This window comes from Aedes aegypti, chromosome 2, assembly GCF_002204515.2.
Source record: "Aedes aegypti strain LVP_AGWG chromosome 2, AaegL5.0 Primary Assembly, whole genome shotgun sequence".
Taxonomy (NCBI): Eukaryota; Metazoa; Arthropoda; class Insecta; order Diptera; family Culicidae; genus Aedes; species Aedes aegypti.
Window position 1 is genome coordinate 431,923,806 of NC_035108.1, and position 26,108 is coordinate 431,949,913.

Genomic DNA, 26,108 nt, shown 5'->3' on the forward strand with positions numbered 1-26,108 from the left:
AACAACTGTTGCTTTTTTTTATGTAGCTTTGCTGAAAGAAATAAACAAAACAAGTTCAGAAAGCAAGAAATGTTAGGTGAAAAATATTCAAAAAGTAAAAATAAGTAGTTTTTTAGAAGTCACTTGACATTAGCTGTAACGACGAATGCAACCATGATACAGTTCTTTGAATTGTTTTTGTATTGTACAACAATACACGAATTGCTAATCAAGACAATACATGAACATTATATCGTATTGTATTTTCAAAATGTTTGTATGAGAAAATATCTATATTTGTATTGTTACGATACTTAACCACCCATACATTATATTGCAAAAATCTCATATACCATACAGTGAACTGTTCAAAACAATATATTGTACTGTAATTGTATTGTCATTTTACATATACTGTATTGTTTTTCCAATATATTGAATGGTACTGTTTCAATACGTTATATTGTTTTTGTATTGTATTTTTTATTCGGGGTGTCTAAGGGGACCATCTTCAATTTTTGAATATAATTTTGAATATTTACCATAACGATGAGATTTTTGTTCTGAAGTTTTGAAAAAAGTAAAAATAGTTCAGTACAAGTTCAGTGTATTAGTAAAAAACAAAATAATGAACTAATTTGCAAAATGTGATGATTCCTTTTTGGAAATATTTACTTGGCTTGATGTCGAAAAATGTATATTGAATGATTTATGAGGGCGAACTGATTTTTTCGAAGCAAAAGTGCATATTTCACCATAATTTTTGATTCGCATATTAATTTAGTGTTAAATAACAGTTATCAATCAAAGTTATCAATCAATAACAGTTCTGCAATCAAAAATGAAGGCTTGTCAATGTTTGCACTTTTACATTTTTCATTGTCGACCATCTCAGAATTTTGTTGCGTTAATGGTTTGTTGGACAAAGTATAATACATAATTATGTTTACCTAAACCCATATGATACATTATTTCGACAACAAAAATATGTTGCACAAGCTCCACCTTCTGCGATTTTCCAGTATGAATTCCAGTTTTTTCGCTATGAAACAGAACATTCTCATTAGTCATATTGAAGTCATTGTGATTTATATGAGACATGTTGTGTTACTTGGGTGGTTTTAAGTAGTAGAATGAGCTTTCACCTTGTTAGCACTCAACATGTTGAATTTCAATGCTACAGTTACAATTATTCTTCTTCTTGTTCTTCTTTTTCCTCACGTTACGTCCCTACTGGAACATAGCCAGCCCTTCAGCTTAACTAGTTTTAAAAACAAATTATAAAAAAGGATTTTTAACGCTTATTTGCTACCTGAATGATTCTTTTGCATATCTTCGAGTTGTAAAATAGCATTATTTCTTTCATTTCTTCTTCTTCTTTCTGGCGTTACGTCCCTACTGGGACAGAGCCTGCTTCTCAGTTTAGTGTTCTTATCAGCACTTCCACAGTTATTAACTGAGAGCTTACTATGCCAATGACCATTTTTGCATGCGTATATCGTGTGGCATGTACGAAGATACTCTATGCCCTGGGAAGTCGAGAAAATTTCCAACCCGAAAAGATCCTCGACCGGTGGGATTCGAACCCACGACCCTCAGCTTGGTCATGCTGAATAGCTGCGCGTTTACCGCTACGGCTATCTGGGCCCCAGATTTTTCATTTATTTGGTCTTAAACCATTGATACAAATGAACAATCAGTTGAACAGCTGAGATAAGATAAGAAAGATAGAATCTGATTGTTTTTTTTTAACGGAGGCCTTATAATTCAACATGATGAGCACTGAGATGGTAAAAAATCATGCAACTGCTAAAAACCAAGATGGCGTCGAAAGCCAAGATGGCCGCCAGTTTTTCGAACCTCGAAATTATACACCTGCTTTTGGGCATTACGTCCACATTAGAACAATACCTGCTTCTCATCATTCAATTTCGCTATTTTTCACATGCATGTTGGGCGGTACTACTTTATGACTTAGAAAAACAAGAATGTTTTTTGCTTCAAAATTTAAGACTTTCATTATAAATTAATGCACTTTTGTCAATGTTTTACGTTTGAACTACAGATATTACCACAAGGCTTACTAATGTCTCGACACGCAATTTATAAACTTCATACAATGAACAACAATGCATAGGATAAAAATATGTTTATTTAAAACAATCCATGTTTTTTGACGGTTGGTTGGTTGGTTTGACTTTATTAACGAGATTTTTAGCCCTGGGTTAGTTCATCTCGGGACCAACGGCTTTACTTCCCTTCCGAAGGAAGTCGTCACTATAACTATTTACGTCATAAGTGACTATGTCGGGGATGGGATTCGATCCTAGGTCCTCGGCGTGAGAGGCGAGTGTTCTAACCACTACACCAGGTCCGTCCCCCTTTTTTGACGGTTTTCATTTTATTGAATTTATTTAATCATTATTACTGAATTTAAAGATATGTCGAAAAAATATTCTGTTGTCAGAAATCGCATTAAAAAAGAAAATTCCTGTTTAATAACCTGGATTTATAACTAATAAAGCTGAGTATCAGGCTCGGTTCCAGTAGGGACGTAACGTCAGTAAAATGAAGAATAATAAGAATAATAACCTTTTTTATTGGTAGCCTCTAAATTCGACGTGCTGAGTGCTATCAAGGTGAAAAATTAATTCTACTACCTAAAATCAAGATGGCGTCAAAATCCAAAATGGCCGCCAGATTTTTTCACTAAAAATAATATTCTTATACTTTACTTGACTTGAATAAAACACCAAAGGTTGAAAACTTGTTTCTTTGTTGTACAAAAAATGATGTTTGTATTGATTGCACTCGCCATATACGTCAAAATCGTATAACATGATTTAGAAAATCGTTCATTTGATAGGGTAAATACCATTGCTCACCTAGTTTCTGTAGCCTATCTTACGCAATTTTTCCTCAGCTTTCTGATGGTGATCTCAGAATTCAAAACTAGCGGTGCGCTAATGGTGAAAAATCGATTTTTGTAACAAAATTCAAAATGGCCGCCAAAATTTTTTCAAGTTTGAATGAAGCTATATCCTTTCTCTATACGATGCCACTAAGTTTGCTATGTGTTCCAAGCGAAATATGAGACATATCCCGTGAAGAAATACCCAAGATTTATTAAAAAATGGGCTTTTTCGCAAACTGTTCAGCTAGCTGGCGTACGAGGGGTCCACCAATTTGAGAAAACAGAAAGGACCATCCTTAAGTTTTATCGAAAACTAGCGATCAGTGACATAAAATTGGAATTCTAACGATGGGTGCCGATGGCGGCCTGGTTTCAGGGAGAATTACTCTGTATAAAATTTTATTTTAGCTGAAAAGGAATATATGAGTAGTTACGAAGCACTAGAACTAGAATAATATCCAGAAAAAAAGTATAACATTTAAATTGGTTCCTTGGACGGACAATTTTCTCCTAGGGGGAATTCTTCCTCGATTGGAAACCAGGACAGTAGTATTTTTTATATCTACTTTTCTCAATTACTTTTTCAAATCGACCTAAACAGCTTAGGAAGAATCACAATCTGCCTTTTAACGCTGCTTTAAAAATAATCCCTTTTTTAACATTTTCGCATTGCACATTTTTTTTTTGTACACATAACATAAATTTTGCTTGCAATTAGCTTGCGTAAAAAACTAGGGATTTTCTATTATTTCCTGTAAAATTTTAATGAATTTCAATGACAACGTAAAAACGGGGTAGGTTCAAAGTGGTATGTGTAGAACTTTGTCTACGGAATACGATTATTCGATAATGTAAGCTCGTTTACTATTAGAAGATAAGGTTTTTTTGAATATTTTTTCTTTAATTTACTTCAAGTATTCTCCCGAGTTTTCCCAACGTTTGAAGTTTACCATGAATTTCTTTGAAACTCATACGCAAAATAAAACATCCAGTAAAAATTCAACAGTCATCAATTCATTATTGCTTTCCTTTGATCTCATCGATCACTTTAACCGGTATCATCTTGTCGTCGGGCAGAATCGACTTGGAAAAATGATCACCCCCGTCAACCGGTATTGCAGCCGTCGAGCCATTCAGATCCGTCATCGGAGGGTACTGAATTTCGTCGTAGATGTGCTCCAGACTGTATTTCCGTGCCGGCTGATGCCCGGGAGGTGGTTTATTGAGGGTAAAATTGTAGTTGTAAGGGGATGACTTGTTCACGGATGAGTTGTTGACCGGGACGTCATAATGTTCTGGAATTTCAAATTATGATTAGAATTGTTATAGTGAAGTCGAAAGTGATACTCACCTAATTGTGTGTTTCCATTGCGCTGGTTCTTACCCATTACTTTGGTGTAGGTAACTTTCGGTATGTCCGGCAAGGGTTCCAAAACTCTTGGACTGTCGGGACCACGGTCGGAACTGATGGACATCTGTCGTTGTTGCAGAATTTCCTGATGTTTGATCATCGCCCTGCGATTGGTTTTCTTCATATAAGCCACTACCGATAGAAGCATTGCTAGTGCTAAAAGCAGACAAGATATTGTGACCACAGCTTGTGTGTGGTTCACATCTTCTTCGGATTCTGTAATTTCTGATTGTTCATCGTTGTTTTCAACAAATTCTACCAGATCTGTTTTGGTTTCAGTTTCAATAAAGATCAATTCTGGCTCTTTTTTGGAATTGGGATTATCGGTAGTTGAGGCGGCAATGAAGGTTATTTCCACTTTTGTGGTAGATCCCTCAGTTTCATATACGGTGTCGTTCTTTGAATCTTCGGTCGTGGTGGTTATATTCTCAATCGGGATCAACGTGATGTTGATGTTCGATGGAATATATTCTTGGTAAGACTGAGCGTACGAAGAATTTATGGAGTCTATTCCTGTGGTGACCTGTAGAGTGGTACTCGATGATCCATCAACCTTTACCCATTGCTCCAACGATATTCGTTCTGTGCTTTCACCTGAGAAATCCTTTTCCATGACTCGTGTGATGTTCTCAAACATCACAATATCATCATCGGCCAAACATTTGCCACTCTCCCTATCACATCTACTTGTGTTGCATTTGCATTGGTTCTTGCACAGTGTTCCATAATACCCATTTGGGCATGGAGTCTCACAGCTAAAAATAAGGAAAACTGTTAAAAATTCACTCAAACAATCTTCATTTCAATCAACTCAACTGATTTCCGATCCAGCCATCAGTACACCGACAGTGGCCAGTTTTGCCATCACACAGCGAATAGTTCTGACAGTGGCACCGATATTTGCAATTCTCGCCCCAGGTTCCGTTGCGACATCCTGTAATAAAAATCGAAAATCGCCTCTTTCAGAACATGCAAATGTCATTTTTACGACGTTTCGCCCCCAGAATGGACCTTACGTTGGGTGCAGTGTTTTCCGGTAAAGCCAGCCTCGCAGCTGCACCGGTTGGGCGATTCGCAGTGGCCACGGCCGCAACCGCCGCGGCAAATGGGACGACATAGAAGTTTGACCGCACCGCCGTCTGGTGAAGGGATGATTGGACTTTGCAAGTCTTCTTCCGATGTAATTTGCTCGTAGCCTTCGCAGCAGTACTCCACCTTACGCGTTTTGGTGACATTCTGAGAAGTAAATGTTCAAGCAAGGAAAGAGTTAGACATATTTAGGAAATTTTGATAATTTTACACTGTTATCAATATAAACACATTACATCCGCAATGAAACCCTGGATAATTAGCCTTTTATTAACTACGGAATGATTTATGAGTAGAGAGCGGTTTGGTTTTTCTTACGTACCGTACAGTTTATTTTAGCTTCCTTTCAATTATACAATTAAACAGGGGGCTCAAATAACTATAGTGGTAAACTGCCCATAAACGCATGTCAGTCCCATGTTTGCTGGATTTCCTATTCACATGGGACAATTGTGTGTTCATGAGCAGTAAAGGCGTAGCTATTCGGAAAGATCAAGTTGAGAGTTATATTGAGAAAAGGGCCTTCCTTAGCCGAGTGGTTAGAGTCCGCGGCTACAGAGCAAAGCCATGCTGAAGGTGTCTGGGTTCGATTCCCGGTCGGTCCAGGACCTTTTCATAAAAAGGAAATTTCCTTGACTTCCCTGGGCATGGAGTATCATCGTCCCTGCCACACGATAAACGAATGCGAAAATGGCATTTTAGCAAAGAATGCTCTCAGTTAACAACTGTGGAAGCCAAGTGCTTATTATTAATTACCGATTCCGCAAATGTGCAACCGATTGTAAAAACACAACATTAACGGACATTTACGACTTCTTTATCGCTCATACAATAAATCACACTCGTCGTGTAGAAGCCAATTACCGGGGAGTCGTCTTCCATTCATGCCACGGGTGAAATCATCCTATACATTATCTAGGTACCACTCAGTCTGATGTCTTGAAACAATTGTTGAATGATTGTTTTTTTTCACTTGAATAAGATGATTATAATTTGCCTAAACGTCACATATTATCAGTGCGCACTGCTGATAAGACCCTTCGTCATACATTAAGGCCAAGACAGAATTTTGATAATATTTTTGCAAAAGTAATATTATGTATTACGTGTCTGATAAATCATTCAAGTCAAGCGCAAGAGGGGCCTGGTCCGTAAACTTCCGGTCGAATGCAGAAATTAAAAGAAAAAAAAAAAAACAATTTGATTGTCCGCCGCTATGCGCTTTGCTCAGACGGACGAATCCACATGAAAAAAAAATAAAGAGATTATGATACTGAAGGAGGAAGTGCACGCGCGCAAGTTAGTGTGATTTTGTATGCGCAATAACCCTTCCCACGATGGGCGACTAACTGAACTGCCATGCCGCAAAGTGGTCTAGTTTTGTAAAAAAAGACGTAATTGTCTAAAATATCAGATGCAGACAACTCTCCTTTATTCGATATTTCGTATCTCGATATCGAGTTGGAGAACCATAGTAAATGTTGGTGGCTACCTTGATGATCACTTGGATTGCATAAGCACTGAGTTTGTGTTCTATAACTCGATACAATTTTGTTGAAACTTTGTTCTTCTCTTTATTGGCATTACACCACCACTGGGTCAGAGCCTGCTGAGAATTAGTATTCTTATGAGCACTTCCACAGTTATTAACTGAGAACTTTCTTTGCCAAAGTTTCCATTTTCGCATTTGTATATCGTGTACGATGAAACTCTATGCCCAGGGAAGTCAAGGATATTTCCATTACGAAAAGATCCTGGAATCGAACCCAGACACCTTCAGCATGGCTTGGTAGCCGCGAACTCTAACCACTCGGCTATTTAAGAAAGGCCCCAGAAACTTAGTTCTACAAAAAAAAAAAAAAGAAAATAGGTGACTTTGCTCAAAATAGGATCGCAACCCTAAAACATATTCCACAACACATTTCATGAACGAAACTTTTAAAACATTAGGTATGCGCAATGTTTGTCGGGATTTTTTAAAATCTGGACCACTGTGTGCTGCAGCAATAATGCGATACGTTAACGACAGATATGTGTGACACAGCCAAGAACAAAAGGCGGATGAGTGGATCGTTTGTTTGTGGACGTTACTGCGAAGAACGCCGAATTTAAAGTGGATAATTTTTCTACTGTCTCAACGGGAAGCGTTCTCGGCGGGATTCTAACTCGCCTGCCTGACATCATCATTATGTTTTCGATCGTAAACTTCGTCATAAACATAGGCGATTACGACGATAGGCGACTGGAAGCGGAATTCTGTTTAGAAAGCCGCAAGGGGTCTAATATTGATGCGTTTTTTGAGGAAGTTGATAGGCACTAGGCAGTCATACAGGACATGCTTGGAGACCATTTAAGTTTGAACATAAGTATTGAATGCTTCGAAGGTAGTTGAGGCAGCCTAAAGATTTCCTTTCGACATCAATTGAATGTGCTGAATAAAACATTGAAAATGCGTCATTACACTTAAACCTTAACCTTACGAGTTTGGACGGTTACTTATGAAAGTTACTGCACGGTCATGCCGAAAATTTGACAGCAAACTATGTAATTATTAGATACATAGTAGGTATAGAAAGTTTGCTGTACGCTGTGCATGAGTACCTTTAGCAATTCCTATTGAAATTATACTAAGAGCTCCTCCAGGATTTCACCAAGGACCAAGGAATTTCTGCAGGAATATCTCCAAGGACTACAAGTTATTACTTCACGAATCCCTCAAGAGTTTCCCCCATGATTTTTTCTAGAGATACCTTCAGTGCATTACTCCAAGAATATTCTAAGAATCCTCTTGAGATTTGCCCAGATTTTTTTTTCTAGAGAATTGTTTTGAACATCCAAACTTCTCCAAGAATGCTTAAAACTTCCTCCAGAGATTTCCCCATGAATTCCTCTAATAGTCACCTATGAAACAAACTCAATAATTCAGTCAGGAATTCCTTCATGATTTTTTTCCAGACATTCCTTTCCTGAAGATTTTTTTTGAAGAAAAATATGGAGAAATCTCTGGAAGATTTCATGGAGGAATCCGTTACAAAATCCTTAGAGGAGCTTTCGGGAGAATCTACGGTTACTATTCGAAAGAAACACTGGAAAAAACGTAGTCTTTGGAAGAATACCCGAGGAAGTTCTGAAAGAAATTCTGGAACTGTTTTTGGAGGAACCCATAAAGAGAGTTTTGTGGAGAAATCGTGAAAAAATGCTTAAGAAATCTCAGGAGGAATCCTTGCAGAGGTTTTCTCAGATGAATCTCTAGAGGAGTCTCTGAAAAACAAAATCTGCCGTAATCTCTGAAGGGGTTAAGGAATCCTCGGAGGCATCTGTGGAGGCACCTTCGGAAGAATTCCTGGAGAATGAAGAAAAGGAATATTTTTCGAGAGTTCTGTGGAGTAATTCCTAAAGAAATTTCTGAAAAAAAAGTATTTAAGAAATCTCATGAGGAATCCTTGCAGAGATTTTCTAGAAGGAATCCTATAGAAATGTGTGGAAAAAATCTGTAGAAATCTCTGAATTGTTGAAGGCATATGTGGAGGCATCTTCAGAAAAATTCCTGGATAATTTCTTCACTGTAGAAGCTATGCTGGAGGCATCCCTAGATAAATCCCTAGTATAGTTGTTGGAGAAATTGACAAATGTCTGGTGAAACACTTGTAAAAATCTCTGTAAACAGCCCTGTCGAAAATATTCTGGAGCAATCTCCAAAGGAGCATCTGGAAGAATTCCTGTTGAAATTGTTGAAGGAAAGCTTGGAAGAGTCTTTAGAGAAATTTCTGGAGTAATGGAATGGAGTTCTATCGTAATCGCTTCAAAAAATATGGTTGTGATCGCAAGATCTCCCTAAAAAGGTATTACTGGGATAATTATTTGTGGAATTCCTTAGATATCCCTACTTTTGAAATTTAGAGTAATTTGAGGGAAAACAACTTCTGAAGGAATCTCTGATTGAATCGCCTGAAAATCTCCGGAGATATTATTCGAGAAATCCCTGAGGAAATCCACAATAAATCCCTGGATAATTTTTTGAAGGAATCTGTTGAGTAATTTAAGAAGGAATCTCCGGAGATATTTCTGAAGAACCTCGTGACTTTTTTAATACAATAGGTTAAAAGAAGTTTTTAAAGTGTTTGGTGGAATGGAATACTTGAGGAAAACCCTGATGTTATTCTGACAGAATTTCAGAAAGAGTTTCCGCAATAATCGGAACTGAAATCCCAGTCAAAATTTTGATATTGTATTTTAAGTCATATATTTACAGTTAAACCAAAACAAGAGAATTTTGATTACTTATTCGTAAAACACGAAAAATGGAACATGCCAGAAACGGAGCATTCCAAAACGGAATCCCACTGTAATTCATTTAAGTGTTCTTCAAGTATTCTACCAGAATTTCTCCCCAGTTTTCTTCAACAAATTTTTACTAGAATAACTCCAGAAATTCATTTGAAGTATTCTTCCACCCGGCTTTCTTTTGGAAATTGTTTTAATAATCCTTGAAAATCATTGCATCCCAACTGAGACATAGCCCGCTTCTTAGATTAATTTTGTGTAATTGATTATCAAACATTTATTTTAAAACTTATCCGGATGTACGAACACCTCACATGTAAAATTCTCTGAAAAACCTATGATAAAATTCTTGATAATATTCAGTAAAAATGTCCATGAGCAATTATAAACTCACTGAATGCAAATGCCGGAATTATAAATTACAACAATTCGTAGATAAATCCTTGGAGAAGTCTTTGGAAAAAAATCATCATCCCAAAACTTTTGGCAATCTCCAGAAACTATAATACAATATTTAAGGAATGTATAGAACAATTGGTTAAGGAATTACTGGAAGTAGTTATTCAATAAGGAATTCCTTTTGGCTTCCCAAAAATAATAGTAGGTTCATTCGTGGAAATATAGATATGTTGCGAAATTCATGTAGTGATTTTGGAATCAGGAGAAATACTTTTGAGAATTCGTGAAGAAGTGCTCTGAGGAAGTTGAATTAATGATTTTTGTAAACCGTTAACATTCAAGAGTCCATCATAGTAATGCACACACGGAAAGAAACTGATTCCCAAATCATGATTTACAAGTTATGAAAATCATAATTTGGTTAGGTCATGATATCAGGACCACAAATCATAATTCCTGGAGTCCTGAAGTATATATATATATATATATATATATATATATATATATATATATATATATATATATATATATATATATATATATATATATATATATATATATATATATATATATATATATATATATATATATATATATATATATATATATATATATATATATATATATATATATATATATATATATATATATATATATATATATATATTTTTTTTTTTTGCAATATTGTCGATCGTTAACGGATGCGCGACTAATGATTTTAGGCATGTGATTCATGATTCCGAGCAATTCACAACAAAAACATAACGCGTGTGTTGCGCTAGGGCAATCTGACTCATGATATCATGAGTCCGAATCATGGTGTATTTTAAGCTGAACACTCTGAAATCATGATATCATGTGTCATAAGGGGTCATGCACAAATTACGTCACGGTCCAAGGGGGGGGGAGGTGGTCAAGCCAAGCGTGACAAGCCTTACAAAATTTTCGAAGGACTCATACAAAAAAAGTGACAGGGGGGGGGGGTCAAAAAAGTCGAAATTAAGCGTTACTAAATTTGTGTACCATCCCTTATCTTGTTTTTCGATTCTGATTTCTACCCGTACAAACCTTCAAAGTTTTATCTGCCCAAAACTGATTTTTTTTGTTGAAAATGTCTTCTTCTTCTTGGCACTACGTCCTCACTAGGACAAAGCCTGATTCGCAGCTTAAATTTCAATGAGCACTTCCACAGTTATTAACTGAGAGCTTTCTTTGCCAATGTTGCCATTCGCATATATCGTGTAACAGGTACGATAATACTCTATGCCCAGGAAAGTCAAGGAAATTTCTATTACGAAAAGATCCTGGACCGACCGGGAATCAAACCCAGATACCTCCAGCATGGCTTGCTTTGTAGTCGCAGACTCTAACCACTCGGCTAAGGAAGGTCCCTAATCGCTAAAAATGTGTTCACTGTGTTTCGGTTGAGGGAGTGGATCAATGCACGAGTTCATTAATTTGACTTTTGACTTTGCCAAATTCACTGGTTTCCATGGTGACATAAATAACACGGCACCGCTAAAACGTCAAATAGTGAACTCGTGCATTGGTCCATAGAATACACTGAACACATTTTCATGTAATCGTTGTTGGTTTCTAACGAAAAAAAAGTGCTTTTGAAAATTATTAAATTATTTTCGGATCCTTGCCTCTATTACATTTTCAATAGAATTCATCCGAAATTCGGAACCTTTAACGTTCCCAAAAAAAAAGGAACTAATTCAAGATATTTTGAATTGAATTTTGGAAGTGAGTAATCCGTTCCTGAAACAATCCTTACTACGAAAAATCTTTCTAGATATTTTTGGTTAAATGCTTGGTAGTGGTATTCGACCCTAAGAGGGCTGCCCAAATAACCAACTAGCATTGTAATTCGCCCTGCGTGCCAATATCTCAGATGCACCTGACATGCCCTGTATTAGCCGTATAAAAGCCCTACAAGGTCAAAAATGCGAATTAGCGGGCTAGTGGTTGTTGAAAAGCTAGTCCGCTAAGATCACGCAGATCCCAGCGAGGCCAACCCGTCCACATTCGATTGCACATCATAGATATGTACAATAGATGTATCCTTCAACTAGACAGCTACTGACTGATACCTCAATCAGCAGTCGCAACTCTTTTTTATTAAACCAGGTATACACAGCTAAAAATATGTTGTAAATTTCAGTTTATTTTCATGCACAATTCAAGCACATTTGGAGCATCAAAATAAACTGAAATGTCAACGACAAATCGAATGCACTTTAAATTTGCACGATCATGTAACATTCATGCATCTCTAGTTGAATATTAAACGCAATGCTGTAACAATAAATGAATTTGATTTACTTTTGCTCTTCTGTTAACGCTACATTGAAATTTGATTTTTTTTATCTGTGTACATATACAATTCAACATCCTACACAAATATCACCTCTCTCAACGAATCTTCCACACTTTTACCTACGACGACGCATGCTTCTCATTCTCAATCGACGATTCTTCTACTTGATGTGCGACACTAGCTTTATTCCAACAATGGTTACTTGGGTGTGATGCGTTCCCAGGGGGAATTGTTCAAGTACATAAATTTTGTTCAAGTACATAAATTTTCAGGGGTCCCCAGGATTGTTTAAGAACTTCCAAGAGGTCTGCAGCTTCAAAAACGTTTGGAACCACCAACTGATCCATTAAAACTTATTTGCAAAACATTGAACAGTGCAAATTGATATTGCAACGCATTTGTCGTTCTTATTTGGTAAAATGTATCAGGCTTATAATTATAAACAAGTTTCAATTATCGTTTTTTCAATTAAAAAGAGTAGCGCCAGAGTGAAGACTTCACCCTAATTGATTTTGTTTAATTGCATCATTTCCTATACATATTCTCCCACAGAGGCCCATAGAGCAATAATGGCTTTATTGCCATGGAAGAACAATAAATAATCAATTTGGATACCTGCATTTATTTTAAGATGAGAACAAATCTTGTAATTACAATATGTTGCTATTTATATCCTCAATTAACGAACTCAATTTGCCTCTCAATGAAAATAAAAAAGCAATGCCAGTAATGCATTGAAACGCCAGTGCTGTTCTATATGTCGGTTTGAAATTATTCTATGTACATATATGAAATGATATAAACGTATCGGAGTAGCACTAGTTAATGAACCAATGAGCACCTTATTTCAGTGTTCATAGTATGATAATAGTGCCAAATCGTTGCTTTACATTTTATTAAATCATTTGCTATATCAAGCTGTTTTGTTTCAGACAACACTATCATCCTTATTTTGCTTCAAAATCAGTGCTTCGATTATTCGTTTGACCCGTTAGCGAGAGCTAGCTTTTAGAAGGTTTAGGGACAAAATGTCGAAAGACAAAACGTCGAAAGCCAAAACGTCGAATGCCAAAACGTTGAATCCCAAAACGTCGAAAGGGACAAAACGTCGAAAGCAGTCATTTTTCCAACGAAAGTTTTTGGAAAAATAGCGTTGCTAAGGAAAATTGGTTGCGATGCGGTCGGCGTAGGAAACAGCAAAATTTGCAATTTTCATCACAGTAAGCATGGAACAAATTTTCAGAAAAATGTCACACATTCATCCATTTCAGACGAGGATAGAAGCACTTTGTGAAGCAAATCGAAACTAGGTTCTTGAAGTGATCAAACCAATTAATCATGGTGCTCGAAGATTGAGTTATACCTTTAGCAAGACATTCCGCAGATCCCCCCGTCGTGTGAAATATCTTGTTCCTGAAACAACGCACGCCAATCTTGTCTTCAGGCATGCAATGAAGAATCGATAGGCTATCGATTTCAGTGTTACTTACTAATCTATTGCTGTTGTACTATCTGATCAGTTTCATCTATTTCTAAGTTCCGTTAATGTGATATTATGCGATTGTTACTATAGTGCTTGACATTCATGTTATTTAGCTTATAAACTTACATATAAAAGCTTGTAGAAGGTGGGATGGTAATATTAAACATGATAATTTCAATAACTTAATTCCATTTGCATGGTCAATTATTTCAATGTGATGTGAACTAATAACTAACAACTTAAACATTATTTTGGACAATTAGTGAATTCTTTATTCTTTCAAAAATTACTCATTCTTTTGTGGAATAACAATTGAATCGATTATCTTTTCAGAAACAGATTATTGTTTTCCGAAAGTTGATAATCTTTCCAGAATATTCAGGATAACATATATAGAAGTAAGGATCTCCTGCAGTTTTCCTACATGAACTACTGAATTGTGTTTAAACATTTTTTTGTGTAGAGAATTTAAACAGTTGTATAATTTATACGATAGTATCAAGTAGTAAGACACTACATTTATAATTGATAAGCTAATGAAAACCGAGTACGATACAATTTAATTCCAACTAGGATTAATTGATATTTTTATTTCAAAACACGTCCTTCGCCTCCGCCTTGCAATGTTGGACTAAAATTAACAATTCAATGAGAGACTCCAATAATTGTTTTGTAACCTGAAGATTAAAAAAAATATCTGAAACAATATCGACAAGTTTTGGCAATTTTCAATTTGACTGTTTGATATCCCTCCCAAAACCAACTAAAAATACGGTATCACAGTAATAACCTTCAAAAATATATATTTTCACTGCCTTAACTGTTCAAAACATTGTTTTATATTTGCATTTCTCCTTACATTTTTATCTGTTTTCTTTATTAATTTGGTTAATATGAAATAGATCGACGTTTTTTTTTTTTCAGATATTCGCATTTCTAGTCTTTTCATTCGGCGCTTTGACATTCGACATTTTGACATTCGACATTTTGTCTTTCGACATTTTGGCATGCGACATTTTGTCTTTCGACCTTTTGTCCTTTCGACATTTTGGCATTGGACGTTTTGGCATTCGACATTTTGTCTTTCGACGTTTTGTCACCCAACCCTTTTAGAAGGTCATACGTTCTTCATTGAAATGTTGGTTATAATGGCATTGGTTATATAATTGCATCGAAATGAGCAATCAATTCGAATCTCCAAACCAATTTTCCGGAACACCAAATTGAAGCAGCCTCTAACCCAGACTCTTTGATTTAAGTGAGAACGCAAAGAGTGCCGCCTATTGTGGTCAGTTGTTCCGTATTTGGGGGATTTAGGCTGGAGATTTTGAACTCCATTCGGGGAATTGAGCTTTCCTTCCAAATCGCAATGAAAGGTGAGTGTCGCTAAGGGATGGTACACAAATTACGTCACGCTAAATTTAAACTTTTTCGACACCCCCCCGCCCCTTTGTCACACTTTTTGTATGAGTCCTCCGAAATTTTTTTAAGGCTTGTCACGCTTGGCCTGACCCCCCTCTCCCCCCTTGGAGCGTGACGTAATTTGTGCATGACCCCTGATGCCAAGCATAGATCATTAAATAATTCACAAAGTAATTCCAACGGCAGAATTTTATTTGATGAGTGCTCTTCAGGATATTTCTCAATTCAATACCCTGATAGCCCTACATGTTTTTCCTCTTCTAGAAACCCATCTACGATTGATTTAGTCTTAACCGACTCTAGTCACCTTTGTAGCCAACTGGTTACCCTTGCTGATTTTGATTCTGATCATGTCCCTGTTACGTTTCAAATATCCCATGAAGCGATTCTCAATCCTATCAGCTCCACTTTCAATTATTTTCGAGCCGACTGGAATATATATGAAAGATATATCGATAGTAATCTCGATATTAACATTTCTTTACAAACAAAACTTGATATTGACAATGTTCTCGAACTTTAACAAATTCCATTGATAAAACAAGAGGCATTGCAATATCAAAATTTGAAGTAAAATTCGAATCCGTGATTATAGACGATGATCTTAAACTTTTGATCCGTCTTAAAAATGTGAAAAGAAGGCAATTTCAACGCACTCGCGAGCCTGCTATGAAAATTATATGGCAAGATTTGCAGAAATACATTAAAAATCGATTTTCACAATTAAGATACAAAAATTTTGAAAATAAAATTTCTGAATTGGACCCTGGCTCTAAGCCCTTTTGGAAATTATCTAAAATTTTGAAAAAAAAAACACCTCAGAAGCCAATACCGGCATTGAAAGAGGAAAACAAACTATTAATAACTAATTGCGAAAAAGCTCAAAAACTTGCTATGCAGTTTGAAAGCGCGTACAATTTCAATTTAGTACTTACTAGTCCAATTGAAAATTAAGTTACTCAGGACTTAGCTTAGCTTAGCTTAGCTTAGCTTAGACTGACTACACATATCAATGGTTGCTATTCCGTGATTGACCGAAGTCAGTGAAAATGCACAAAGAATCAACTAGAAGTTTGACTGGGATTGGCCATAATCTTCTTCAGTGTGCATAATTCAGTGCCTCTATTTATACAGGGTCAATAACGGCGCCGGCCACGTCCTTGCAGTCAGGTGGGATTGAGGGAAGGAATGTTAGTGTGTAACCTTTGCTATTTGGAGACCGTGTTTGCCTCTGCATCTCCACAAAGGTTACTGGGAGGGATGTTTGTTAATGGGGAGGATCGTTGGGTCACAGGATTCACTTTGATAAGCAATTAGACCATGATAAATAATTATTTGTGAGATATAAACATGATTATGCCGACACTTGGGGTGACGAACCATTCAAAGTTTGTTGAACAAATACCTAAATGAAACATTCCTAACACTCCTATTCTTATGCCGACACTTACAGTGACGAACCATCCAAAGTTTGTTGAATAAAGTGAACCTTTCGGAAGTCTACACTTGTAGTGTCCAACCATTCAAAGTTTTTTTTTATTACAAAAATAAAGGTAAAAAGAAAGGGGTGTTTTGCATAGCATAGCATAGCATAGCATAAACTGACTGTACATGTCAATGGTTGCTACTCCGTGATTGATCGGAACTGGTAAGAATTGCACTACGATCCAAATGAATAAGGGATGGGAGTTTCCGCTTACTCTCGAAGTGCAATTTTAGCAGATCTAATATTATTGATCAATAACGGCGCCGGCCAAGTCCTTACAGTCAGTTGGGATGGGGAAGGAATGTTAGGGTGTAATGATTGTTGCTTCTAGAGACCGAGAATACCTCTGCATCTCCACAATCACCACGGGAAGGGTGTTTATTAGTGAGGAAGGAAAAGATCTGGGAGTCACCTCTGGTCGGTGATGCGATCCATGGACAAGGGGGAAATATACGACTTGTATTTAAAGCTAGTTTTGTATTTTTGTCTCGAGAAGTTTTTGGAAAAATTACGTCAACATCTATAATGTCGAACAATTCAAAAGACGTTTTTATTAATGACGAAAACTGAAAATTACATGTATATATTTTAACTTATATGAAACAGGAATAATGCCGACACTTGTAGTGACGAACCATACATAGTTTGTTTGAAAATTACATATGAGTATTACTGTGCATTTTGTCTCGATATGGTAGAAGTTTTAGAAAATACGTCAACATTCACAATGTCGAACAATTCAAAGGATAATTTTTAATAATGTCAAAAAGAGAAAAATATATGTATATTCAAATTGTATAAGAAAAAAGCATAATGCCGACACCTATAGTGACAAACCATACAAAGTTTGTTTTAATATTACATAAAAGTTACGCTTTCAAGAAAATATGTGTTATCATAAGCATGAAACGAACTCACCAGTTGGCCATCCATTCTCGACTGAACACAAAACTGACACTGACAGCAAAACTTCTTGGCGTCCCGAAAATAAACCGTCTTGCTTGGGCCTTCCCAAATACGTACCCAGCAAGACGCTCCAAAACAGGGGGAAAAAAATTCTCCGGCAACGAAAACGCGCGAATCCGTCAGCTAAATCAATCGGACGACGCAAAACCGAACTGTCCTGCTTGGGCTTCACAAAGCACTACCCAGCAAGACGCTCCAAAACAGGGGGAAAAAATTCTCCGGCAACGAAAACGCGCGAATCCGTCAGCTAAATCAATCGGACGACGCAAAACCGAACTGTCCTGCTTGGGCTTCACAAAGCACTACCCAGCAAGACGCTCCAAAACAGGGGGAAAAAAATTCTCCGGCAACGAAAACGCGCGAATCCGTCAGCTAAATCAATCGGACGACGCAAAACCGAACTGTCCTGCTTGGGCTTCTCGAAGCACTACCCAGCAAGACGCTCCAAAACAGGGGGAAAAAATTCTCCGGCAACGAAAACGCGCGAATCCGTCAGCTAAATCAATCGGACGACGCAAAACCGAACTGTCCTGCTTGGGCTTCTCGAAGCACTACCCAGCAAGACGCTCCAAAACAGGGGGAAAAAATTCTCCGGCAACGAAAACGCGCGAATCCGTCAGCTAAATCAATCGGACGACGCAAAACCGAACTGTCCTGCTTGGGCTTCACAAAGCACTACCCAGCAAGACGCTCCAAAACAGGGGGAAAAAAATTCTCCGGCAACGAAAACGCGCGAATCCGTCAGCTAAATCAATCGGACGACGCAAAACCGAACTGTCCTGCTTGGGCTTCTCGAAGCACTACCCAGCAAGACGCTCCAAAACAGGGGGAAAAAATTCTCCGGCAACGAAAACGCGCGAATCCGTCAGCTAAATCAATCGGACGACGCAAAACCGAACTGTCCTGCTTGGGCTTCACAAAGCACTACCCAGCAAGACGCTCCAAAACAGGGGGAAAAAATTCTCCGGCAACGAAAACGCGCGAATCCGTCAGCTAAATCAATCGGACGACGCAAAACCGAACTGTCCTGCTTGGGCTTCACAAAGCACACCTTGAAAATTAAGTTACTCAGGACTTCGAAAAAATTCTCAATCAAGAGAACATTTTCGAAAATTCTCGGGAGAATGATTTGGAAGAAGTGAGAACTACCAATTATTAAAAAAATCAAAAATATGAATGCTCCTGGCAATGATGGAATTTTCTACATCCTCATGAAGAAACTTCCAGAAAGTAGCTTATCATTCTTAGTTGATATATTTGTCAAATGTTTTCAATTAGCCTATTTTCCTGACAAATGGAAAGATGCTAAGGTTGTACCAAACCAGACAAAAATCCTGCAGAAGCTTCTAGCTATCGTCCAATCAGTTTGATTTCCTTCATGAGTAAACTTTTTGAAAAGGTTATTTTGAACAGAATGATGGTCCACCTCAACGAAAATTTAAATTCGGATTCCGCTATGGACATTCGACCACTCATCAACTTTTACGTGTAACAAATTTGATACGTTCCAACAAATCTGAAGGCTATTGTACTAGTCTTGCTCTTCCAGACAAAGAAAAAGCACTCGACAGTGTTTGGCAGGAAGGCTTGATTGCAAAATTAAAAAACTTCAATTTTCCAACATACAATGTTGGAATAATCCAAAGTTATCTGTCATATCCTACACTTCAATAACCAAGCGCTTTTAGGGCGTTATCCTAAGTTATGCGAGAAATGTATCAAATGTATTCCAACTCACCGCTTTGTTTACTGTGTTCAAAGTATTTTGTTCAACTGATCCTGCCCACAAATGTCGTGAGCATCATTCTCATTGATCTTCGCATCAGCTTTACAACATCATTGCCTTGTGTTACAGTTTGATAACTTTAGGAACAACTTCTCCGCCTAATTCAGTGTCCACCTTAATGTTCACACCTTTCTCGCGATTACGTGATCCGTTTTGCTGCATCTGACAGCAATCGCCAGTCGGTTAAATTTCAAAAAATCCCTTGTCTGGCGTTATCGACCGTTGGTAAAAATACATATCGGGAGAAATATTATCATGCCATAGGAAAAGGATAACCATCACTAGTTTGCCAAAAACCAGCCAATAAAATAATTCAAAACAAGCAATAATCGAGTCTAAATGGATCGTTAAAATAACCAAAACGGCCGCTATGGAAAGTATAGATAGCGCTGCCGTAGGCTTGTGATGTGTGTTTGACAGAACAGCAATGATGTCATAATGTTATATCCCATATACAGTGGCACCATTGCATTGTTTGGATGCGGTGAGCATTGACAAAAACTACCTTCAATGATTCGTTTGCAATTAAAAAATGCAAAATGCATAAAAATTATATTTTTCTCCGAGAAAAAAGGCAAAAAAAAACAGCAATAGAAAATTGAAAATCAGCATTCAAAGAAAAATGTAGAATAGCAATACAAATTTTTGGAAACCATCTATTTTTACACTTTAAATGGGCAGTTTTTTTTATATTTTCAGAGCTTTTTTTGTTAACATTTTTCGACATTGGTGGGACCATCGAGTTAGGGAAGTATCGAGTTATGGCCAGCGCAGATGCGATCAAAGGACCAATTTTTACTATGGTTCTCTAACTCGATACTTAATATCGAGCAAGGTTGTTGACTGGTCGAGTTATTGACTGTTGCAAGGTGGAGAGAGGTGACTGTAGGTAACATTTTTTTCTGAAATATATCAAAATTGTATTTTGCTATTGCTTATTTTGATATTTTTAGCATCTTAATTGCTAGATAACATTTTTTTATAAAGGAATATCGTTTTTTTTCTCAAACTATTGCTTATGCCTACTTATTTTTTGGATACTTTTTGGTAAAACCCAGAGTGTTCCCCTTCTTTAAATGCTTGTCAATTTGTCTCCCAATACTTATCCCATCCGCCAACTGCATGTCGAGTTCTGTTTCTTGTTTTAAGGCGGTGGCGGGCGGCGTGCGGTCATTGCAATCGGATCACGTCAGGTTTCTTACTCACTCGTGTTCCATTCAGTAGGGCAACCTGCAACGATTTTAATCATAGCCGTCGTATACGAACCTGTTTCACGAAGACTTCCTTGATCTCCGGCCGGTAGGAGGTGCAGCGAAATGGGATCTCCAGGCACCATTCTCTGGTGAGCACCTGAACGGTCTGGTTGCGGGGAACTATCTCGAGCTCGGTGTAGCTGTGTGGTTCGATAGAGTGGAGGAGAATGGTGATCAGTGCTAGGGCTAGTGATGATGTAATTTGGATATTATGGAATGAAAGGATGAAAAGTATTTGGCACTAGAACTATTTAAGGCACGATTGTGAAATTTGATAGATCTGTAATCTGAAATTATTTTTAATCTTAAATTTTTCAAAATTTATTTTCGGGATCGTTGAATCCTACATTTCAAGAATTATCATAATAAATCTTCGAGTTAGTACACGACACTGAAGACGGCCTTACAGTTGATGTCGAAATACGCGTCACGGTGCCCCGACAGACCGTTATTATGTAAAAAAAAATGTCCATCAAATCTGAGCACGGGGCTCGATTCCTGAGGTCATTCTGCATCTCTGGGCCAATTTTTAAAAAAATCCCTAGGAAGAATATCGAGAAATCATGATTTAAAATATTTTACTTAAAAATTCAGTAAAATACATATTAAAATTTTGCAATAGCACTGAAAAACAACTTGTAAAAATGCTCAAAAAGTTGACCAAACTGATCTGAACTAGTATACAATTGTTACTGTTGTTACAATTAGAAATATTTACAACTTGCTTAACTTAAGGAGTGGCTTAAGGTGAAAATGAATGAAAAAATAACTTAAATCGAAGCCAAACTTCAAATTTTCAAGAGCACAAATCTGGAAAACCGAACACCCGTTTAAGCTGAAAGTTAAATCGATTGGTCACCACCAGCTCGTGACTAATTGATTAAGTTTTCAGCTTGAACGGTTGTTTGGTTTTCCAGATTTGTGATCTTGAAAATTTGATGTTTAGCTTCGATTTAACTTTTTTTTTCAAAGTTTACTAGTTTAAATTTTAATGATTGTTTTTTTCTATGTTAAACCGATTGAAAGTAAACGAAATAAATAAAAAAATAAGAATGTTATTATTTAAAAAAAAGTATCTGAGAATAAACGTAGTACAATAATAGTTAGCAGATAAGTCATGTGAATACTTTTATAGTCAATTAGAGCTAGTATTATTGGTTGTTCCAAACTTTGAATGATTTTGTTTCTCTGGTACGCTCACGTCAATAACAAAATGATCATACGCCGATATCTTCCACGGGGTCTTTGAGCTTCACCTGATCGATGCAACTTTTTCTTCCGGCATTCGTACTAAATGACCAGCTCACTGAAGTTTGCCTATTTTATTCGCTCAATAGTTTTCACTTCTGTTCTCAAATAAATGTGCTAAGGGAGCCAAGAATAAGCGTTTTATACATGGCAAATTAACGATGAACAGTGACATGGTTGCATTCATCGTTGCTCTCTTTGCATTATTATTGAACATTTATTTGGTTTTCGAAACACTTTTTAGTGTTGTACAATAAAGGATCGCGAGGTGTTTTGGCGAAGTTGTTAATGAAATAATGAATATGAAGTCAGATAAGCCTCTATCAAGCAACAGTGTAGAAATGTCATTTCCCTTTGCAAGTTGCGTGTTCCTAAGCTGGCTACGTAATCCGTAAAAGGAGATATTCGCAGCCACAACACGTGTTTTTACTACAAGGGAAACATTATTATCATACGTCACAAGTGTTATATGGCTCTTCAACAAATTCATCCACATCTCAATCAAGCAATGCTTCAGTATCAACACATCTGAACCTGCTTCTTTCTCTACATGCAACCGTATACGTTTGGCATTACAAGCTTATCGTAGTTGTCCATCTTTGAAATAGTGAAACCCTTCTTTACTGAACTGCGATTGATTCCAATCAAGTAATTGTCTGCAAAATCAAGAAGTATATGCGACAAAACGCAATATTGAACAGTAAATTCAGAAACTCATCTCTTCTTGTTCCATGTAATTTTACAAAAACAAAGCTCCTCGTCTATAATTCTTACACCTGATTGCATTTGTCAGCTTAATAAGTCTTATTTTTAAGTCTTTGATATTAACTGCAACAGCTATTTTTTTGTTACTGAGTCGAACGCGACTTAGAAGTCAATAAACAGATGGACGATCCCGAAAATATAAAACGAAGTGAAGGATTGCAGGTATATAGAGTGAAAGTCCTAGTGATGTGGATACTTAAGTAGTGCTTATTGGGGATTTTTTGAAGTTGTTAAATACTTTGTTAATCGCCGAACACTTGCTTCACATGGTTGGTATTCAGACAGAACTGACTAGATGACATTTTGGCCTTGCAAAGATAAGTCAAAGACTCCATAAGCTACAATATTTCCATTTCTATTTTGAAACATATGTTTCTTCAAATAGATAAGTTCCCTTATTACAGCAAATAATGCACATATTTTATTATACTTATACCGAATGCTTGAGGTACGTGTTCCTGAAACCATTAAAAAACACTTGATCCAGTCTGTCTGAATACCGACCATTTGACAATCATGTTTCTCGTGTAGTTGTAGTCCTGTTGTGGCTAAGAATGTTGAACAAAACATTTTTATGTAAAGTGCTGAGGGCTATACTCGGTGGAAAACTTGACGTAAACATCAAGAGCATACATCTGGTATTATGTACAAAAAGCAATTTTCATTAAGCAAAATAAATACGGCAGACTTTGGTGGGCTGGTCACTTAGTATGAAAGTAGTAAAATAAGCTGTTAATTAATAATATTCTGCATTGAATGTTTCACGTTTATCGAACGTGACATCAATTGTATATTGACATTTATTTCTTAGATTTCATTCTATTAAACTAAGCTGACTGGTTTAAGGCATGTAAAAATATACTTAACCCACTCTAGTAAGTTAAGCCAGTTGTAAATATTTTTAATTGTAACAACGGTAACAATTGTAGACTAGTTGAGAACAGTTTGGCCAACTTTTTGAGCGTTTTTGTAGTTTTTGCAGTGCTATTGCAAAATTTTGATATGGATTATACTGAATTTTTAAGTGAAAAACTTGAAATCTAGATTTCTCGAGATTCCTCCTAGGGATTTTTTTAAAAATTAGCGCAGGGGTGCAGTATGACATCAGGAATCGAGCCCTGTGCTCAGATTTGATGGACATTTTTTTTACATAATAACGGTCTATCGGAGCACCGTGCGCGTATCTGTCAAAGGATACAAACTCTAGTGGAATTTAATGGTATAGTACTAAATTCGGTTTTCTCATCTACTTAAGATTTATCAGAATTTCGTATCTGACAGACTTCCTCGGAGGATTCTGATGAGAATTCTGAAAGGATTTTGATGAAAATTCTGAGAGAATTCTTATGAGAATCCTCAGACGATTCTGATGAAAATCGTGAAAGGATTCTGATGAGAATCCTTAGAGGATTCTGATGAGAATCCTGAGAGGATTCTGATGAGAATCCTGAGAGGATTCTGAAAAAAATCCTGGGAGGATCCTGATGAAAATCTTGAGAGGATTCTTATAAAAATCCTGAGAGGATTCTGATGCGAACCCTTAGAGGATTCTGATGAGAATCCTGGGATGATTTTGATGAGAATCCTGGGAGGAATCCTGGGATGGTTTTGATGACAATCCTGAGAGGAATTTTATTAGAATCCTGAAAGGATTCTGATGAGAATCCTGAGAGGATTCTGATAAAAATGTTGGGAGGATTCTGATGAGGATCCTGCGAGGGTTCTGATGAGAATCTTGAGAGGGTTTTGATGATAATGCTGAGAGGTTTCTGATGATAATCCTGGCAGGATTGATGATGAGAATGTTGCGAGGATCCTGTCAGGATTCTGGTGAAAGTGCTGAGAGGAATCTGATGAGAATCCTGAAAGAATTCGAATGAGAACTCTGAGAGAATTCTTATGAGAATCCTGAGAGGGTTTTGATGAGAATGCTGAAAGGATTCTGATGTGAATCTTGAGAGGATTCTGATAAAAATGTTGGGAGGATTCTGATGAGGATCCTGCGAGGGTTCTGATGAGATTCCTGATAGGATTCTGATAAGAATCCTGAGAGGGTTCTGATGAGAATTCAGACAGGAATCTGCTGTGAATCTTGAGAGAATTTGGATGAGAATCTTGGGAGTGTATTGATGAGAATGCTGAGAGGATTCTGATAAGAATTCTGAGAGAATTGGAATGAAAATATTGAGAGAATTCTAATGAGAATCCTTAGAGGAACTGAAGAGAATCTTGACAGGATTCTGAAGTGAATCTTGACAGGATTCTGATGAGAGCGCTGAGCAGATTCTGATGAGAACTCTGAGAGGATTCTGATGAAAACCCTGAGAGGATTCTGATGAGAACCCTAAGAGGATTCTTATGAGAACCCTGAGAGGATTCTGATGAGAATGCTGCAAGGATTCTTATGAGAACCCTGAGAGGATTCTGATGAGAATCCTGAGAGAATTCTGATGAGAATCCTGAGAGGATCCTTCTGAGAATCTTGAGAGGGTTCTGCTGACAATCCTGAAAGGGTTTTGATGAGAATGCTGAGAGGATTCTGATGACAATCATGAGAGGACTCTGATGAGAATGCTGCAAGGATTTTTATGAGAATTCTGAGAGGGTTCTGATGAAAATGCCGAGAGGATTCTGATGATAAACCTGAGAGAATTCTGCTGAGAATCCTGAGAGGATTGTTTTGAGAATCCTGAGAGGTTTCTGCTGAGAATTATGTGATGATTCTACTGTGAATCTTAAGAGGTTTCGGATGAGAATGCTGGGAATGTTTTGATCAGAATGCTGAAAGGATTCTGATGACAATCATTAGAGAGTTCTGATGAGAATGCTTCGAGGATACTTATGAGAATCCTGAGAGGATTCTGATGAAGATGCTGAGAGGATTCTGATGAGAATCCTGAGAGAATTCTAAGAGGATTCTTCTGAGGATTTTGATGAGAATCCTGCGATGATTTTGATAAGAATCCTGAGAGGATTATGCTGTGAAACCTGAGAGGTTCGATGTGAAATCCTGCGAGGATTTTGATGAGAGTCTTGAGACGATTATGCTGAAAAACCTAAGAGGATTCTGCAGACAATCCTGGGAGAATTCTGTTCTGGATTCTGAGAAATTTGTTATGAGAATTTAGAGGATTCTGTTAACAAGTCTTGAGAGGATTCTGATGAGAATTTTGAGAGAATTCCAATGAAAATCGTGAGAGGATTCTGATGACAAACCTGTGATATTTCTTAAGAGAATCCTGAGAAAATTCTGATGAAAATTTTGAGAGGATTCTGATGAAAATGCTGAAAGGATTCGGA

The 26,108-nt window shown here is 37.0% G+C and overlaps 1 protein-coding gene across 1 annotated transcript in view; it reads right to left on the bottom strand.

Moving 5' to 3' along the window:
- Positions 1–3,885: 3,885 nt before the first annotated feature.
- LOC5569882 (laminin subunit gamma-1) overlaps positions 3,886–26,108 on the bottom strand; it is a 42,786-nt gene continuing 20,563 nt past the window's right edge. Inside the window, exons 3-7 of the mRNA XM_021847772.1 lie at positions 20,809–20,935; positions 5,321–5,540; positions 5,121–5,238; positions 4,245–5,059; positions 3,886–4,188 (exon numbers count right to left, since the gene is read on the bottom strand). Of these exons, the coding sequence (XP_021703464.1) occupies positions 3,911–4,188; positions 4,245–5,059; positions 5,121–5,238; positions 5,321–5,540; positions 20,809–20,935 (1,558 nt within the window). The 3' untranslated portion in view covers positions 3,886–3,910. The remainder of the gene's footprint in view (positions 4,189–4,244; positions 5,060–5,120; positions 5,239–5,320; positions 5,541–20,808; positions 20,936–26,108) is intronic.